The 21572-nt window shown below is 35.4% G+C and overlaps 1 protein-coding gene across 1 annotated transcript; it reads right to left on the bottom strand.

Moving 5' to 3' along the window:
• Positions 1-663: 663 nt before the first annotated feature.
• On the bottom strand, positions 664-21221 carry LOC306869739 (oxidoreductase HTATIP2-like; the record flags this gene model as incomplete). Its single annotated transcript, XM_079416634.1, has 4 exons — positions 664-880; positions 1438-1460; positions 1503-1640; positions 21135-21221. The coding sequence occupies 4 exons, from the start codon at positions 21219-21221 to the stop codon at positions 664-666; spliced, it is 465 nt and encodes a 154-aa protein (XP_079272760.1).
• Between the last annotated feature and the right edge of the window lie 351 nt (positions 21222-21572).

The following is a 21572-nucleotide window of genomic DNA, read 5'->3' as shown; positions in this document are numbered from 1 at the left end:
ATCTCAGAGTCTCTCCTGGTTAAATAAAGGTTAAATAAATAGTATTTACTATAAATCACTATTGCATTTTTGTCATACTATTTATATTGTATGGCTAGTGTGTGAATTAGTATTTTCACTTTTCTGTGTGGAATTTATTTACAAAGCTAAATTGTAATTGAATTTTTAAAGGATGAGTTGGATAAGAAAGAAAGCAAGAGTCAAGCACACATGTGAACTCTTCCAATGCCAAAGCATTACAGAATCATAAAGTTTGAATACAACATTTATATATGTTATAGCTGCCAAGTTGAAAAATGTATATTCTGCATGCAGTTGAACTGTATAGCTGCTGTGCATTATAAAGTTTAATACAGCAAATAAATACTTTTGTCTTTAAGTTGAGACTGTTTTATTCCACTTTTCAGATATCACACACAAAATAATATTATATACACAATAGTTGTCAAGTATGAATATAATTGATTTTTCCTGAGTAATATAAAATTACATAACAAAAACAGCACCAGAACCCAAAATAAAACATACAGAAACACAGCACATATTAAATTAGGCAGTCAAGCAGTACTATATTTTATGCAGTAAAACAATATTTTGGCTTATCCTGCTGAAGAATCACACCAGAATTGCACTTAAGTATAAAGAAATGTGAGAATAAAAGTCTTATTTTTTGTCTCCAATTTTTCCAAGATTGCATATGGCGTTGTTTTCAAGAATTTCCACTTTCTTCTCTCCATCTTTAAGTGTGTTGGCAACCATAGCCCTGGTCAGTGGTGTGATGGGAATAGGCATTGTAGGGAAAATAGAGGAGAATGCATCAAGAAATTTCTGGGCCACCAACTCGGCTGGCCTGCTCTCCTCTCTGTCCACTAAGAGCACCCTAGAAAAAAAACAATCACATATGAAATTATGATTTAGAAATAACTGAAAAATTAGACATGCACAACACAAAGATTAATGACCTCAAACTATATGCAGAGTATAAGAAATCACAACAGATTTTATTCCTCGATTCAGTATTTTTAGAACAATAAATGGTTAGAGAGTCGGACTCGTAATCCAAAGGTTGCTGGTTCGAGTCTCATGCCGGCAGGGATTGTAGGTGAGGGGAGTGAATGTCCAGCGCTCTCTCCACCCTCAATACCACGACTGAGGTGTCCTTGAGCAAGGCACCGAACCCCCAACTGCTCCCCGGGTGCTGCAGCATAAATGGCTGCCCACTGCTCCGGGTGTGTGTTCGCGGTGTGTGTGTGTTCACTGCTGTGTGTGTGTGTGTTCACGGTGTGTGTGTGTGTGTGTTCACTGCTGTGTGTGTGCACGTTGGATGGGTTAAATGCAGAGCACGAATTCCGAGTATGGGTCACCATACTTGACCGTATGTCACTTCACTTCACTTATATATCAGTGTTAGACTGGCTTGAATGACATGAACATTACAAGCTTCTTTGCACTTCTTTGCTCTGTAAATCAAATACGCATATCATTTTAACAAGTTATAATACCTTAGTTTTCGGGTAGAGAAAGCTGCTGGTGTTGTCTGCACCTTTGGAGGATTCGAGGTGAAAATGTGAGCAACCTCCTGCTTTGGCAAGTTCTGCAGACTTGAGTACATAGTCATGATCCACCCGCACAAACCCTTCCTGTAAGCCCATACAAAAGGTTATGTTTTTTAGTATGCAATTAACAAACTTTACCACAAAAAAATGAACATGAAATGTAAACTTGCAAAGGGTTCCCCACAAATGCATCGTTTACCAAAAACAGAAAGTGATCTTTTAAAAATGTTCATCAGCTGCTAAAGTGTTCTTTACTTGCATTGCCAATTACAGTTTTACTTTGCATTTATTTTATGTCCCACCATGAAAAACATTCTTATTATATAAATCTTGATTTTAATTGATCTTAATAACTTGTAATTTAATTGTAATTTTGAAACAGAGCAATGGACAATCAAACTTGCCAACAACGCTTCAGTTCAGTTTCACTTTCCCTAAAAACTCACAAAAATGTCATAACTCCTCCTATATTTTCTCCTGGATATGGAACAGAAAAAAATATATATACAGTATATTGTTAGAGTTAAATGTGAAGCGTTAAATGTAAGAATGTAAATAGTTAAATTAAACATAGGTTAGGGTTAAATTAAGATAAATGTATTATGTCAATTATACTCAGTCAACATTTCAAATGAGATAAAAGTATGCAATTCTTATACATTAGGTTAATATATCAGTAAATACATTTACAGTCCAAGAACTGATGGTGGCATCTATTTTATTTTATTTATTTATTTTATTTTTTGTGAAATTTTTATCTATGGCAAATGTTATATTTTTCATAACACATATTTATCTCATATTTTCACATTTGCAGTCCATATGTCATAATTGCAACTTCATACAATTACACCTTTGAATATACCATTATTACTATTTATTGACTCAATCAACATTTAAAATTGAGATAAAAGTATGTAAACTACACATAAAGTTCATATTTCAGTAAATAAAACCAGTTATTTAGTCCGAGAACTGAAAGTTAAAATAACCAGCATCTAATTCTTTTTTTTCTGACAAATTTATTTTGTTTTTCATGTTACGTATTAATCTCATATTTTCATATTTATATTTAATCTCACAATTGCAGCTTTATTTCTCACTTGCCTTTGTTAACTTGTTAAATGTTAAACTTTATCACACAATTAAGGTGTTTTTCTTTCTCTTTTGTTTACTTGAGACTGAGTAGAGAGACAGAAATAAAAGAGTTATTTTGTCCTAATTAAAAACATTTTGCAAACTGTATTTTAACAAAATAATTCATATTTCAATTGATAATTATTCTTAAAAAAAAAATATGTTGTCACATCATAGATTAATGAAGTAGTTTTGTTCTACACGACGCATTGCCTCATTTGGACCTTTTTTTTTTCTTAAGAAAACTGTATGCCAAAATTCTACTCACTTTATCACTCTGTCCTGAAAACAGGCCATTTCTACAATGACCAATGGCACCTGTAACCATAAGCGCTCATGTGTGATGCCTTATTCTCACCAGGAGGTGTCAGTGTAAACCCAAGATCTCTGAACTCTGCTTTTCCCCTTGCTTAATACTTGGGGGCCCTGGATTCAGAAGATGGGCTCTTGCCTGCCACTAATCTAACACTGGTGCTTTTGATGATGAAATACATTCAATAACAGTTATCTCTTTCTGTTTAATGTTTCATTTGTGCTTAATTCCTGTAAAGCTGTGGAAAGGCTTTCAAACTAAAAAGTACAATTCACAAATGAACATATTTTACCAATATCACCAGAGGAAAGCATGATTAAAGTCTTCAAATGGAGCAAAACTGCACTATACTGTATCATTAAACATATCAAAGTTGTGAATTAAACCGTTTCCTCTACGGCCAATGAGACCACACCATATGCTCCAATCCTTTAAAGCAGATTTTATTGTCCAACTGTTTAAATTCCACCTCTTGTTCAAACGTTTGTTGGCCGCTGGTATGAATAGACCCATATGTCAGCTGACAATCCTCTTTCAGATGTTACTGAACAAATGCAGTGGAGATTTATAGAAGGCTATTGATATCAGCTTTCATTATTCCTTCTTTAAAATGATTAGGGAAACTGAAAATAGTTCTTTCTTAAGGACAGAAGAATGTTTTTGCAGTCCAATAAACCATATTTTAATACATGCAGCCACAGAGTTTGTTCTTGGACTACTCTTGTAGAATTAAATGACTGTAAAGCTCAAGTAGGAAGTGTTATTCAGAAAGCAACCCACAGTGCATCTGGATCTGCCCATGCAATGAAAGAATTTTCCCTGCTGATTTTTTAACTTTAAGCCTCACTCTGAAAAGCTGCTATTTTTCTATTATTGAGCTTAAACCAATCTCATCGAGGAGAGGGAAGAATTAAAAAATACGTCATGAATGAATCCACATCCCCCTTGCCGCTTAAGACAAAAGGCTTCGATCTTGCTGTCCTGTCGGTAACAGGGCGACCGCGGTGAGCCGGCGGAGTATAGTCTGTTAATTACCACTGAGTGGAATCAAAAAGGCTTCCTATTGTCCCGTCTTAGGTCTGTGGCAGCCTGCGGAGGAGAGATTGCTTTGTGTAGGCCGCTGTCATACACACATGTTGAGTCATTGTGGCCTGACTTCGATCGGATGAACGTATGCAGGAAATGCGATCGAGGCCATGATGAGGTTCAGAGGAGGGTTTTCATTCACAGCGTCATTAAAAACACTTTTTAAAACCATACTGGTAAATGTCAAAACAGCTTGATATGTGTTGTGAATTCTTGAAGTCATGCATTTGACTTGTAATTCTAACTCAGCAAAACCAGATCTTTAACTACACTTCGCAATCAATAATTCTAAGAAACAGAAGGCGGATAAACACTAGTAACGTAAGCGCATGTAAGTGCATTCAACTTTTTAATATCTTTTGACTGATGACTGTCTTTACAGGTGGCACATTCAAAAAGGTTATATAAAGCCAGTAGTGCCAACCATATGAATGAATAAATAAATAAATGAGACTTAACAAAAAACGCATGAATAAAGTAATGAATAAGGCAGTTACACAAACAAACAAATAAATGAATGAGTGAATAAGACAGTTAAAGAAATGAATGAGTGAATAAACGAATGAATAGTACACAAACTTCTAAATGACTTTTTTTTTTATGAAAAATAAATAAACAAATAAATAACTAATGAATGAATAAGACTGTTACAATGAAAACAAATGAATCAATAATTAATTAATTAATTATTGTAAAATCAAGCTTATTGATTTTAAATGTTTTGTTTTTAAATTTTTTAAAAAACTAGAATTACATTTTAAATTTAATTTTTAATTTTTAAAAATTAGAATTTAAAGTAAAATGTATTTAAATCACGAAAGAAAGTTTGAATGTCTATCATACGGTTGGTTCCAAAAAGACCTTTCATGAATGAATGAATGAATGACAAAGTAGGTCTAAAGGTACATTTTGGCATGCTTTGTTCTTAAATAAATATTTTTTATTTTTTAATTATTTAAATTTATGTAAAATGTGTTATACCATGGGTTCTAAAGGTTTATCACGAGTAAATATATAACCAGCAAAACTATTTGAGTGAAAAGTGAATATATATATATATATATATATAAATACATATATATATATATATATACATATGTGTGTGTGTGTGTGTGTGTGTGTGTATATTTGGTATCTCTGTTGCTTTATTGACAGCAGCGCTTAAAAACCTGAATAGTGAAATTAGTGACCTAAATATTTCATATTCATGTTGTACTACAACATTTGTTTAAAATGTTTTGAACCCCTAAAACCTAGTTTACTTCTAGGTTTCATTTAGATTCTCTCAAACTATTTAATGTAGCATTTTCACAGCAAAAGTATTAAGACTCCAAATGATTATTTTAACCATCAGATCTTTAAGTTAAAAAATGGATGCCTAAACCAGAATTCACAGAACCAGGATGCCCCACTGCAGTGCAATATGTCCCATATCCTGGCCAATTGAAACCTGCCCGCTGACACAGAGGGCTTAGCCAGCAGAGCCACTGACTCTTGAGTGTGATGCTAATGATGGCCATTAATGGAGCCTGACAGCACAATCTGCTCCTCATTGTAGCACCTTTGCAGGATCTGCAGCTTGCAAGGGGCCAAAGAGGAGGCGGCGGCTCGGGACGTCAGGGCAAATCAAGTGGCAAGTAGTTGACGGGGAGGTTTCACGAACTGAACCGGGGAGCTACCACAGAGGGACTGCGGATTGCAGGCCGATCCCAGCTGATCCCCGGGTGAGGATTAGCTTAATTAGAGCAAAATAACCTTTACAGTCAAAAGCAACTGTCAGTTACTGTCGAAAAAGCACTATCCAATAATGTGGGCTTAATTCTTCAGTGGTCCCAGAGGTGAAGGAATCACAGGCTTCACAATCCCAGAGCTGAACAGGAGTGACATCATTAGACTTGACCGTTTGCCTAATCTTAACAGCGGCTGGACTAACGCCCTGTGACTCATGTCAGAACAAGGTCTGGAAGGCATTTTATTATATTTGCCAGTTTTTGTTTATTTATTTGAAGAATGTTGTGTTTTACATCATATTTTGACATGACGAGAGTAATCAGAATGTAATCAGAATAGGTAGTGAGTGTTTTGTATTTTTAATTTTGCACAATCTTTAATTGATGTCATTTAAATGAGAATGAGATGCACCTGCATCTCATTATTCGATTCCATTCTATCATCTATAGCACAACTGTACATACAATTTATTTATTTTTCAATTTTTTCAAATTTTTATATTTACATGTGTATTTTTTATTCTCATCTTATTTTTATTGTCTCTGTGTACTGGAAGCTTATGTCACTAAAACAAATGACTTGTATGCGCAAGCATACTTGACAATAAAGCTCTTTCTGATTCTGATTGTGATAAATGTATTTATATTTATATAGAAACTTTAATTCTAAAACAAATTTATTTTATTTCATTACATTATTATAATAAATTACAATACATTTATAAAAATACATTTATTGTATTATATATTATTATAATATTACAAGAATTTATATATATATATATATATATACACACACACACACACACGTATTTATCTGCTTCCATGTAGTGTATATTACTGTATATTTCCTTGCAATGTATTATAATAAATATTAAACAATGTATGTACTGTTTAAACATTTTTAATAATGCTTGTAATAATAAACATGAATATGCATATTAAATACTTTCTATATTATTTAAATATTAAATTAATTATATATATATAATTAAATAAATTATTACATTTGTTTTAAAAGTTTTTAAAGTTTTTAAATAGAAATTAGTTCATATTTATTTATTTATTACAATTTTATATTACAAGCAATACGTGGTTAAAAAAAAAAAAAAGAAGTCACTTATTCATCCATTTTTAATGTGGACATCATTTAGGTTTGGGGGAAAAAATGGCTCTTTTGCACAGTTTTGTGCATAACTAATTGCATAACTAAACAACTTCATCATTACTCCTTCGTCTCAGACTGAGTCTCTGTGCTGGCAGAGTGGCCGATCCAGGCTTAGTATCAATGCAGCTCAGCTCGGCTTTGTGGCCCAAATGCCATCAGCTAAGCTGGTCTCAGACCTGCTTTGACCAGGCTTCCTGCCAACTCATCCAAAACAATGGCGTAATTAAATGAGCAAACAGATTAGAGCAGCCCGGCACAGAGGGAGATGGGAGTGTAGATGAGGCCCCTGCCAGGCCACAGCAGGTTCAGTTAATTCTTGGAAATGCAGAATAATACATATGCATAACATGCAAATGCATCTCACAGGAATCAATAGATCTGATGTGCCAGTGACATAATCTGGATCAATAATGAGGGAATGAATGCTCAGTATCCAAAATAATCTATTTGTTAAACACTCACCATCTGAGATACAATAAAAATGATGGTTCTTTCACTGTTATTTGCAGCATCCTAGCAAAAGCTGTGTATAGTTCTTTGAAGAAAAGTTGTTCATGTTACAACAGATCTTTGGTTTTGTTACTGAAGGAAAAATGAAGCTCCTCGATCTCAGAAAAAAATTACTGGAGCTGTCCATGGTACATATTAATACCTGAAGTGTACATACAGTATGTGGCCCTGGACCACAAAACCAGTCATAAGGGTAATTTTTTTGAAATTGAGATTTATACATCATATGAAAGCTGAATAAATAAGCTTTCCATTGATGTATGGTTTGTTAGGATATGAATATATTTGGTTGAGATACAACTATTTGAAACTCTGGAATCTGAGGGTGCAAAAAAAAAAATCTAAATATTGAGAAAATCGCCTTTAAAGTTGTCCAAATGAAGTTCTTAGCAATGCATATTACTACACAAAAAAATAAGTTTTAATATATTTACGGTAGGATATTAACTAAATATCTTTATGGAACATAATCTTTTTCTCAGTCGCTGTGGTTCAGATCAGAAATGAAATTTTCAAAACTACTTGTTCAACCTCCACATCACTTGTGCACATCATAAGAGCAGTTTCTCATTCTTTTGAACAAATTGCGATTGCTTTGGTACATTCATTCAACTGATTATGTACATTTGACTGCAGTTTCCTACATTTTCAGTTGATAATATCATGTTGCTCAATATGTATTATATAGTTCACTGTGCAATAGCCTTTCCCCTCAAAACATCTAGTCATTAGTTCATCGTATAAGTCATTAGATGCAAAATGGTTGATCTAGTTTTTTTCATAAACTGTCAAGCATATTTTCTACACATTTCTATTAGACTTTTTGTTAATTTGCCATGAATTGTGCAAGTGAATCTTGACTTTCACTAATGAAGAGAATATAGATCAACCAATTATAAGCAGTTCTCTGAAATAGCTCAAAGGTGCATCTCATGAACCTTCAATTGGAAAGCATATATGGACAGAGGACAACACAAAAGTTACAAATTCTGACGATGGATGAACATCCAGAAAACGATCAGGGTCAACAGACAAGAGGAAGAAGAGGAGTAAGGCTACATGGAAGTGTACAGAAGCAAAACAGAGGAAGAGGAAGAAGAGGCCAAGGACATAGGCGCATATCAGATGAAATAAGGGCCACTATTGTGGACCATGTTGTCAATCATGGCCTTACAATGGCTAAAGGGTGCAGCTAAATATTGGGAGATCGACCATATCTTCAATAATTCAAACATTTCTATGCATACATAAGAAGTCCCTTCTGCATTTCAGAACAGTAACTGTCATCCATATAGTTTACATTAGATAATACTAACAGAGTGCACTGTTACATTGACAACATGACTAAGCATTTTGATTATCTTGTTTGTGAGCAATGACAAAAGGACTTTTTATTCTGATGGCACTGATATGTTCATTGACATAAATACTTTTGAGAGATGAACTAACGATTTTGACTAAGGTACAGGCTTTTGCAGGTAATCCATTGTGTGGTGCTGTTTGTACAAATAGTTTTGAGAAATGTACATACTTCTTCGCAAATATTAAGGATGATTCGAGAAATGCACCAAAGCGACTGAGAAAAACTGTAATATCCTAATGACTTTTGGCATTAAAGAAAAATTTATAATTTTGACCCATACAATGTATTTTTGGCTATTGCTACAAATATACCCATGTGACTTATGATTTGTGGTTCAGGGTCACATATCAGTATCTTCATGGTACATATTACCTGTAGTACCTTTCAAAAGCACCAGTGCATGAGTGACAGCTTCAGTACATTTTTCGTGTAGACTCTAGGTTCTTTAAAACACAATGAATAGATGCTTTTTACATGAACTATACAAATTCAAATGAAAATTTTCTTTAATTGAATCAGGTTCTAAAACATACAGAAAACTTGACTTTAAAAACACAACTCAGATAAACAGACAGACAGACCGACAGATAGAGAGATTGGAGATTCCCAGATTTTCCCAAGAGAAAAAGTAAGCACCTTTTGTTTTCTATCAGATGCTATAATAAGAGAAAGCTTCTTATATCGGATATCTATGTTTGATTTAGGTTTTCTCCATCAGTTCTGTTTGCAGACTTCAAATCTCCCTTTTGTCGTGCGTCTGGACTATCCTAATGACTTCTTTGAACTGCCGATGTTCTCTGAGGTTCAGCTTTGTGTGAAACTCAACCTCTCGTCTGGAAACATGCTAAGTCGCTAACCTCTACACTCGTTCCCACATCAGCCACGACTGATTTGAGTAAGAATGGTTTCTCAGTTTTACTTACAAAATTGATATTGTGCCAAAATTCATTCTAAACAAACCTCATGAGCATGAGCATTTACAAAACAAGATCGTATCCAACAAAAGGTGGAATCAGCATCTTCTAGGTCTTCATTGGCCTCTCAGCAGGACTTTGGCTTTAAGAGCCTCATTAAGATGATTCAAAGTAGCCCAGATTGTGGACTCTGAACCAAGCGGGGGATCATATCAGACCCACCACAGCACTGAGATTTCTCCCTGCCAAAGAGAAAACACAACTACAAATGGCCAAGCTGCTAGCACAATGCCACCGTGAAAGGAACCAAATTAGCTGGAGGCTAACAACAATTTACCAACACCTGTATTAGTGTGCTAGCTCTGCAGGGTGCTGAGCTGAACAAGCACTAATCCCTATAAACCCTACAGTACTCCTCCTACCAAATCAGCATTTGCATATTCTCCATTTATTGGTTGATGAGGAAGGTTTGCAGGGATTGGGCTCGTTTCATTCCTCCACACTCTCACTCTCGCTGCCTGGGTGGTTCGATGATTATCTCCAGGCCGTGTTAGTGAGAGCGTGTGTTAGAGATTAGCAGGCATTAGAAGATTCTCTCACCCCCGTGACTGAACCTAATTGGAGAGGTGGAGAAGATGGGCGAGTCATTAGGCCCGAGATGTTTGCTTAGGTGTCGACCGACTGTGATGTTCAGTCTCACGATGGTTTCTGTTCTCCGTTTCTTTTCAGAACGGATGATAGAGAAATGCCGAAACAAGAATGGGATGGGAACTCTTTTGCAAATCTTATCCGGATTGATCCGAATCAGATGAAAAGAGGATGATGTTGGGCTGCTGGGGGAAAAATTGGGCTATTTGGTCTCTTTTGGATGATGGAAAAAAATAGGTGTATGAGTTCATCTGGCATACACTTTTGACCACAGTATTTACTGTATAACTCAAAAGTTGGAGGAAAAACATGCACATAATAGCATTATAGAAGTGTAATGGCCATAGAGAGTTTTTTGTGATTTCAGTAATCTGTAAGACCTGGTGCATCCTTACTTGAGACTGAACCTCCAACCTTTACATTGTTCCTATCAATGTCAGAAGAATACAGAAGAAATATCACATACAGTTCTTAAAGGGATAGTTCACTCAAAATGACAATTCAGTCATCATCTTCTCATCCCGATGTTATTCCAAACAAAATTGTTGTCTTCTGTGGACGACCATAGGATAAAGAATGTTCTTTCCTATATGGTGAAGTGAATGGGGACTGGGACTGGGGACAGCTCCAAAAAGTACCATATAACCATCATCAAAGTAGTAGTTGTGCCATGCATGATGGACAGACTGAAAAACAAAGTCACAGACAGTTAATAAGTTATTCAAGTTACACAAAAGGGTTTTGAAAGACATGATGTTGCGTGAATAACAGAATACACCACGCTCTCACTAATATGTAAAGGTACTAATATGTACCTTTAAGGTATTAATATGCACATTTTAGGGGTGAATAAGGTACAAAGGTGTACCTTTTGAAAAGGCACTGCCCAAGTAATAGCTTTTTCTGAGAGTGCAGAGAATATAAATAGTCTGTATTTACTAAACACTGATTTATTATTATTACTTTGATCTTCATTGAGTTCCATTTTAAAAATGGGGGAAAAAAATTAGATATTTTTCTAAATATTTTAATATTATTATTATTATTATTATTCCACAGAGGAAAGAAAGCCATTCAGGTTTGGACCAACTAATCTAATACAAAGAAAATAAAAGGCTTACTGTTGAACAATTACCGGGTTTTATTCTGTAAAGAAATTAAAAATTTTATTCAGCATGGATGCATTAAATTGACCAAAAGTGACAGTAAAACATTTATAATCTTACAAAAGACTTTATAAATAATGCTTCTCTTCTGAACTTTCTATTAATAAAAAATGTTGAAAAAGCAGCAAAACTATTTTCAATATTGATAATAATACAAAATGTTCCTGATTACAAAATAAGCATATTAGAATGATTTTAAGAAATTAAGCTTTGTGCCACAGGAATAAATTATATTTTAACACATTAAAATAGAAAACAATTATTTTAAATTGTAATAATATTTCACAATAATCCTTTTTTACTGTATATTATCATTTTATGGGGAGCACGAGAAACTTGCAAAAACATAAAAAAATGTTACTGATCCTAAAAGGGTATTCTGTATATAAGAAATCTAATCTATGCATGTGTACGGTAAGAAAACATGATGACTTTATGTAAGATATGACAGTGGTAAGCTCAAGATTTCCTTTTTCACTTATATCATCTGGACATTAATATGTTGCCAGCTAATAAAAGTGAAAATGGTCTGTCCTCATTCTTTCATCTCTCATGTGCTGTCTGCAGTGTTGACATCAGTGTCCCAAACCTTGAGCCACTGCTGGCAAGATCTGCATCCTCACAGGAGCTCAGAAGGCCCGACAGTGCGGTTTAGTCAGATGTCAATGGCTATTCCCACAGGCTGCAACCCTGTCAGATACCCCTCTGTGCCAATTAGTCAAGAGAAAGGACGAAAGACAGTAACAGGCATGGGAGGGGGAGTGCAGCAGAAGCTGCGCTGCTGGTGCACTAAAGCCCACCGGTGCAGGGGCTAATGGCTAATCAGAGAGGGACTTACTCTCCTCAGAATAGCTGGATTTGCTAAGTCCTTTTGGGGATAGCTGTCCTGAGAGACCGCAAATGTGGAACATGGTGAGATGCTAAATGGTGTTTTGACAGGCCAAGTAAACATGTTATGTACGCTATTATTAAACTATAAAAGTTGTTGCAAACTGTATGTTTTTAAGTTCTGAGAATGTTTCACATGGTTTCCAAAAATAATAAAAAAAATGTAAGAATGTGTATAATGTGCAGAAACATGTCTTGTGTAAATGTTCAATGTTTGGTGTATAAAACAGGTCCGGTCCACCCGTATACTGTATGCCACGTTTGACAGTGGTCCTCAACTGGTGGGCTGCAGCCCATAAACTGGATTGCAGGTCGATTAGGGTCATGAGCAGCAGGGGAAAAATACTAATATTATAATATTATAGTCAAAAAAATGCATATTGTTAGGCCTACACAGTTGAAGGTAATATTAATATGTTGTATTATAATTTTTTGTTCAGTACTTTGCCACCACTTGATGGCCAAAATAAATTCTGGTTCCTGAACTAAAACTAGCTGACAACGACGATATAATTTACACTACCATTCAAAATTTGACTGCTAATATTTTTTTTTTTTTTTTTTAAGTCTCTTGTGCTCACCAAGGTTGTTATTTGATCACAAATATAGTATTTAATTTTTTTAAATAATGAATAATAAGAAATTAAATAACAAAAATACAGCATTTTTACCATTTTTACCATTTTCTATTTTCAAATTTAATCTTGTGGAAACCAGGACACATTTTTTTCAGCATCCTTTGATGACTAGAAAGTTCAAAAGAACTGCATTTATTTTAAATACAAATTTTGTTTGACAATTTAAAAGTCTTTACTGTCATATATGATCAATTTAATGCATCCTTGCAAAATGTTATAAAAATTGACTAATCCCAAGAACAGTAGCGTAGTTGTATAAGTAAATACATTAATAAAATACATAATACATAATATAGATAAACAGAAGGATTAGGTATCAAATTGGTTGGCTACTAGCAAAACAGGCCTAAATACGCCTCCAATAAAAACAATTGCTTTTAAGGTCCAATTCTTGCCATTAACAAAGCATTAACTATGACTTTTGCCTAATTTGCTGCTTATTAATAGTTATTAAGGTTTGTTAAGTTTAGGTACTGGGTGGATTAGGGATGTAGAATATGGTTATGCAGAATATGTGCTTTATAAGTACTAATAAACAGCCAATATAATAGGCATGATAATAAGCAACTAGTTAATTGTGAAAAAAAATTACCAAACAATTACTGAAATAAAATGAATTTAAATCAAATAAAACATTAAAAAAAAAAACATTAAAAAAGGAAACATAAAAAAACATGGTCATTAGAAACCACTCATAAAATGAATATGATTCAGAGTCAGATTGGGATACATTTAATCCCCTTTGAAGCAGAGGTGAGATGATGTCGAGCAAATAAAGGGTGTTGATTATAACCTGTCATGACAAGGAAACACTAACCGTGACGGATGACCCATAAGGACACACACACTCACACACACACACACACACACACACACAGACTTTAAACAGTCCTCTGATCTCAGCGTTATTGATCGTTTCATTATGTCTTTTTGCTTTTTCCGTGACGGCCATTCAATCTTCGCTGTCATCTTCTGTTGAACCCTGCGCTCAGGGAGGAGCAGGATGGAAAGTGATGGGTAAAAATGGGAAAGAGAGCAGTCGTGGGGAGCGGGACACCGTCTGTCGCTGCCATCGTGGTTGTGAACGAGTGTGTATATAAAATGGGTAGAGCAGGTGGTGTGACTAAGCAGAGCCTGGCGCAAATGGGCTGTGCGTATATGTGTGTGTGTGTGTGTGTGTGTGTGTGTGTGTGTGTGTGAAGCGATGAGACGGGGGTGTCACCTCTTGCTCTTCCGAATAGAGAGGCCCTACACACCCACCCAACTGTTTGCCATTCAGAAGTGTCCACCTCTTTTTTTTTTGCCTCTCTCTTTTCTTTTAGTCCTCCCTTTCTTGCCTTCATAATGCATTGTTAACAAAACAGTTTACCAGGCTTGGCTGGTACATTATCCAGCGGGCCTCTGGAGACGCTGTGATTTAGGCAAATGGATTCAGAGAGAGGTGTGGCCGTGGCGTCTTAACAAAATGCCACATGAGTCGAGACTGAATCTTCTCTCTTCTGCCCTATTTAGTCTCATCCATACATTAAATAGCAATTAGGCTCTGTATGTGTGCAGTGTGCTGAAGGGAGAAGAGCCGCTATGATCTCACTGCATATGCATGAATGAGCCATACTCATCACCTCACATGATCTCCTCTGAGCATTATGAGACCTATACTTGGCTTTCATAGAGGGCAGAGGTGGATCATGTCTTTAAATACCAATTTCTACGGTTCAGCCCAGTGTATAAAGTTAAAAATAATGTCTTAGAGAGTCAATGAGATGGTGAGGTAGTAGAAGTTGACTGCCCTGTCTGATAAAATTCAAAGACTTTTCTTTTAATCCAGTGCTACATTAATTCTTTAAATCATATACTACAAAGGTTTATCATTTAAAAAGAGAGGGATCAATAAAATATTTTTTTATGATTTCTCTATTTACATAACAGATGTTTACATATTTTTCACAAAACAAGAAAATAATTAATGTACAGAAATAATGGAATATATGTAAATATCAGTTATGTGGAATAGCTTTTGTCAGTACTAATATATATATATATATATACACACACACACACACACACACATACATATATATATATATTTTTTATTTTTTTTTTCTCTCAAAAATATCAGATGTGTGTGTTTATGTATGTGTTTGTATATATGTATAATATATGTACTTTTTTTAGAATATAATATATATATACAGGTACATCTCAAAAAATTAGAATATCGTGAAAAAGGTCAATATTTGTTGTCACTCATTTCAGAAAGTGAAACCCATATATTATATAGATTCATTACACATAGATATTTCAAGCCTTTATTTCTTGAAATTTTGATGATTATGGCTTACAGATAATGAAAACCCAAAATTCAGTGTCTCAGAAAATTAGAATATTACATAAGATCAATAAAAAAAGGATATTTTAAACTGAAATGTCAGGCTTCTGAAAAGTATGTTCATTTCTATGTGCTCAATACTTGGCTGAGCCTCCTTTTGCATGAATTACTGCAATGCGGCGTGGCATGGAGGTGATCAGTTTGTGGCCCTGCTGAGTTGGTATGGAAGCCCAGGTTGCTTTGATAGCGGCCTTCAGGTCATCTGCATTGTTGGGTCTGGTGTCTCTCATCTTCCTCTTGACAGTACCCCATAGATTCTGTATGGGGTTCAGGTCAGGCGAGTTTGCTGGCCAATCAAGCACAGTAACACCATGGTCATTGAACCAGCTTTTGGTACCTTTGGCAGTGTGGGCAGGTGCCAAGTCCTGCTGGAAAATGAAATCAGCATCTCCATAAAGCTTGTCAGGAGAAGGAAGCATGAGTGCTCTAAAATTTCCTGGTAGATGGCTGCGTTGACTGTGGACTTTAGAAAACACAGTGGACTTCAGTCTGCTGCCATCAGGGAGGAGACTGCGGAGTCTCCAGGCGAGGACCAGCAGACTGAAGGACAGCTTCATACATCAGGCTGTCAGGAAGCTGAACTCCCTCACGTCCTTGCCCCCCCCCCCCCTTTACCCCATGCAACACTGAAAACTGATACTCTTCTTGCACTACACATATATCTGCACAGTTTTGTTTTATTTAACTGATTTGCACTCTATCTATTCTGCCTAATGTGCCTTATGCCACTTTATTTATCTCCTTTTTTTATTTTTCTACAATGTCTTCAGACTGATAAGTTCCTCTTGCACTATATATATTCACTCTATACATATACACATATATCTGCACAGTTTTGTTTTATTTAACTGGTTTGCACTCCATGTGCCTTATGCCACTTTATCTATCTCTTTCTTTATTTTTCTACAATGTCCTCATTTGTATGTCTGTATAGTTGTATGTACATATGTTTAAACTGTATTTATCCGTATTTGAACGTCTACTGTCAGTGTCTTAAATGTTAACTGTATGCACCAAGGGTCTGAGAGTAACGCAATTTCAATTCTCTGTATGTATGTGCCGTACATGTGGAAGAATTGACAATAAAGCAGACTTGACTTGACTTGACTTGACCAACACCAGCAGATGACATGGCAGCCCAAATCATCACTGACTGTGGAAACTTCACTCTGGACTTCAAGCAACATGGATTCTGTGCCTCTCCACTCTTCCTCCAGACTCTGGGACCTTGATTTCCAAATGAAATGCGAAATTTACTTTAATCTGAAAAGAGGACTTTGGACCACTGAGCAACAATCCAGTTCTTTTTCTCCACAGCCCAGGCAAGACGCTTCTGACGTTGTCTCTGGTTCAGAAGTGGCTTGGTAGCCCTTTTCCTGAAGACGTCTGAGCGTGGTGACTCTTGATGCACTGACTCCAGCTTCAGTCCACTCCTTGTGAAGCTCTCCCAAGTGTTTGAATCAGCTTTTCTTGACAGTATTCTCAAGCTTGCAGCCATCCCTGTTGCTTGTGTACCTTTTCCTACCCAAATTCTTCCTTCCAGTCAACTTTGCATTTAATATGCTTTGATACAGCACTCTGTAAACAGCCACACCTTTCAGTAATGACCTTCTTATGCAAAAACCACCCTTGTGGAGGGTGTCAATGTTCGACTTCTGGATCATTGCCAAGTCAGCAGTCTTCCCCATTATTGTGGTTTCAAAGAACAAGAGGTACCTGGAATTTATTCTGTAGGGATGGTCATTTATTGAAACTCAAATGTAAATAGTCTAATATTTTGAGATACTGATTTTTGACTTTCATGAGCTGTAAGCTCTAATCATCAAAATTAAAACAAAAAACTTTTGAAATGTTTTACTTTACATGTAATGAATCTAAAAAATTAACTTTTTGAAATAAGTTACAATAAAAAATAAACTTTTTCACGATATTCAAATTTTTTTAGATGTACCTGTATATATATATATATATATATATATATACACACACACACACACACACACACATACATATATACATATTGTTTTTCTGTATACGGTGTTTTTCTCAAACACATGTTGGACACAATTATTGGCACCCCTAGAAATTCTTATGCGTAAAATATTTCTGAAGTATATTCCCATTCATATTCAAAATTTTGAGCATTCCAGGGTGATTATGAAAATGAAATTACCCAGCCATGGCTTCCTGTTTCAGAGCAATATAAATAGGAGGGAAAACAAAGCCCTAATTCCCTTAATCATCCATCACAATGAGAAAAACCAAACAATATATTTCTGATGTGCAGCAAAAGATAATTGAGCTTCACAAATTAGTAAAGTGGCCTTAAGAAAAGAGCTAGAGCAGTGAAAATTCCCATTTCCACCATCAGGGCAATAATTAAGAATTTCCAATCAACATAAAATGTTACGAAACTGCCTGGAAGAGGACATGTGTCTATATCGTCCTAATGCACGGTGAGGAGGAGTGTTTGAGTGGCTAAAGACTCTCCAAGGAGGACCAAAGCTGGAGAATTGCAGATAATAGTTGAGTCTCGGGGTCAGAAAACCTTAAAAAAAAGTCAAACAGCCCCTATATCCCCACATATTGTTTGGGAGGGTTTCAAGAAAAATTCTCCTCGCTCACCCAAAAACAAACTCCAGCATATTCAGTTATCAGACACGACTGGAGCTTCAAATGGGACTGGCTTCTATGGTCAGATGAAACTAAAAAAATGAGCTTTTTAGCAGCAAACACTCAAGATGGGTTTGGTGAACACAGGGATAAAAAGTACCCCATGTGTACAATGAAATATACTGCTGTATTTTTGATGTTGTAGGCCTATATTTCTGCTGGAGGTCCTGGACATCTTGTTTAGACACATGGCATCATGGATTCTATCAAATACCAACAGATAAAAAAAATCAATAAGTGACTGACTCTGTTAGAAATCTTATAATGGGCCATGTTTGGATCTTCCAACCGTACAATAATCCAAACACAAACCTCAAAAACAACACAAAAATTGGTCACTGAGCACAAAAACAAGCTTCTGCTGGCCATTCCAGTCCTCTGACCTGAATCCTGTAGAAAATGAGTGAGGCGAACTGAAGAAAAGAAGCACCACCAACATGGAGCTGTGAATCTGAAGGATCTGGAGTGATTCTGGATGAAGGAATGGTCTCTGATCTCTTGTCAGGTGTTCTCTAACCTCATCAGGCATTATAGGAGAACATTTAGAGCTGTTCAACTGGCAAATGGAGGTTTCAAAAAGTATTGAATAAAAGGGGGCCGTTAATTGTGGCCAATGTGTATTAGAGAAAAACATTTATTTCATAATGATATTTCCCCCCATAATAAATTCTTATTATCCAATGAAAGGTTAAACTTTTGTGAATTTTTTAAATAAAGGATCAAAAGGATTAACAATGCAGATTAATTTTCACAGCCTTCTTTGATCATATTTACCAAGGGTGCCGATATTTTTGACCATGACTGTATATATATATATATATATATATATATATATATATATATATATATATATATATATATATATATACATATATATGTGTATTCAAAAATATCAGATGTGTGTGTGTGTGTGTGTGTGTGTGTATGTGTGTGTATATATCTATATCTATATCTATATATATATATATACACGCATATATTCTCAAAAATATCAATAAATAAATAAATAAATAAAATATTAAATTAATTTCAGTCAGGCTTTAGATCAGGTCATAGTACTATTACAGCAGCTATGCTGGTTACAAATGATATTGTTAAATATCTAGATAGTAAACAACATTGTGCAGCATTATTTGTAGATCTTTCTAAAGCATTTGACTCTGTAGATCATAAACTTTTATTACAGAGATTAAGTTGTATAGGTTTTAGTGAAATGACTCTAAATTGGTTCAATAATTATCTAACAGAAAGATCTCAATGTGTCTCAGTCGAAAACTTTATTTCAAATGAATTAAAAATAATAAAAGGTGTTCCACAGGGTTCGATTTTAGCCCCAGTTTTATTTTCTATTTATATTAATGACATTGGTTGTGGGATAACCTCAGCTAGAATTCATTTATATGCTGATGACACAATTATATATACAGTAGCACATTCGGTGAATCAAGCCATTGAGCTCTTGCAAGAATCTTTTCAGTTATTGCAATTATCATTATCCAACTTAAAACTGGTTTTAAACTCAAAGAAAACAAAATACATGCTTTTCACTCGTAATTTTAACTTTACTAGGAGAATCTATTGAAAGAGTAAATTGTTATAAATACTTGGGTATATGGTTGGATGACAAACTAGGATTTCAGATACATATCGAAACACTTTTAAAAAAGCTTAGATTAAAGTTGGGTTTTCTTTTTCGTTTAAAGAAATGTTTTCCTTTTAAAGCAAGAAAGAGAATTATGCAGAGTTGTTTCCTTTCAGTATTAGATTATGGTGATGTGATCTATATGCATGCAAGTTTATCTTCACTTAAAAAGTTGGACTATGTATATCATGCTGCTTTACGTTTTGTGACGAGTGCCTCTTCACGCACCCATCATTGTATATTGTATGAACTGGTGGGATGGTCCTCTTTGTTTCAAAGAAGGAAAGTGCACATGTTGCTGTTTATTGTCAAGGCATTGTTGGGAAAATTACCTACTTATATTTGCAGTCTTTTATCTTTTTACACTTGTAACTACAGTACTAGATCCTCTGCTAAACTTCTTTTAAATGTTCCAAGAGTACATTCTGAGTTAGGCAAAACTGCCTTCTCTTATTTTGCTCCTTCGTTATGGAACGAGCTGCAGAGTATTATTATGCTGGAATCACTTCCCTCTGTAAATATTTTAAAAAAACCTTTTATGGTCTACTCTGAAGGAAACATGTACTTGCTATAAGTAAATTACATATTTGTAATCAGCTGGATATAGGGCAAATGATTTTGTTTGTTTTATGTTTTTGAAATTGTTTTATTGTGAAACTTTTTGTGCTGCCATTTTTGGCCAGGACTCCCTGGAAGAAGAGATTTTGTATCTCAATGGGACTTTCCTGGTTAAATAAAGGTAAAATAAAAAATAAAAATCAGATTGGACAATTTTAAAAAAAATTGTAATAATAGTAATTTGAAAAAAATATTATATTTACATTGATTGGCCTAAACAATGATTACACAAATATATATATTTATATATTTGTGTAATCATTATGTAATCAAAACAGACAAATCTTCATAGACACTGCCAAAAGTCAAAACCTGTTACCCTAAGGAGCTATTTCTGCCCAATCTGAGCCTTAAAAATGTTGAATCAGTCACATTTAATTATTTCTGACCATGTCCAAACCCGTAATTTAGATGTTACCACATCATTTAAGTTAACTGTCAAAGATTTGTTGGTTACTTAAGTAAAAGTAAACAGTCCGAGTTCTTAAGACAAACATGTGCCGCTGATGCTTATAAAACCGGGCCTGTGGTGTACAAAGATGTCATAAAAAGTCTTTTAAAATCACAGGCACAATATAAAAGCCTTGAATGCCTCCAGCCGAGCTGCCACCCTTGGCGGACGCACTTCACCGTAGTCACCGTGCTTTCCATGTCAGCGTGACCTTTACAATGTCATCTCTCTCTGAAGATCTCACTGTGAGGGGTGGCGACGTGGAAAGGGCCAGACCTAAAGGCCGGTGCCGACCCGAGGTGAAAACGGGCATCTTGTCCTGATAAATCATGGCGTAATGAGCCCTTCATTGTGCCTGGCATTGTGCTCCAGCACTCCCGCAGTCTGCCACCTTTTGCCTGTTAAACTGACAGGAATAATGAACTGGCTGCTTTGAACTGGCCTCACATTATTGACTGGTTGCACACAGCAGATGTCTCCGGCTAAAGCAACTGGTAAATGCATATTAGGTTAACAAAAGGGGCCTTTGCTTTTAGGGGGTGGGAGGTGCGGCCACTGGGGGTGTGTTAAAGTTTTTTTGCAGGGGGTGCTGGGGAGATCAGGGCGTAGGTGCAGTCAACAGACAGACAGGGAGCTTCATTTTAAAACAATTCATTTGTCAAAGTGGCTATTCAGCCTGGGC

Source organism: Barbus barbus (genome assembly GCF_936440315.1).
Source record: "Barbus barbus genome assembly, chromosome: 1".
NCBI lineage: Eukaryota > Metazoa > Chordata > Actinopteri > Cypriniformes > Cyprinidae > Barbus > Barbus barbus.
The sequence above is the reverse complement of the archived record's forward strand: the minus strand, read 5'-3'. Positions and strand labels throughout refer to the sequence as shown.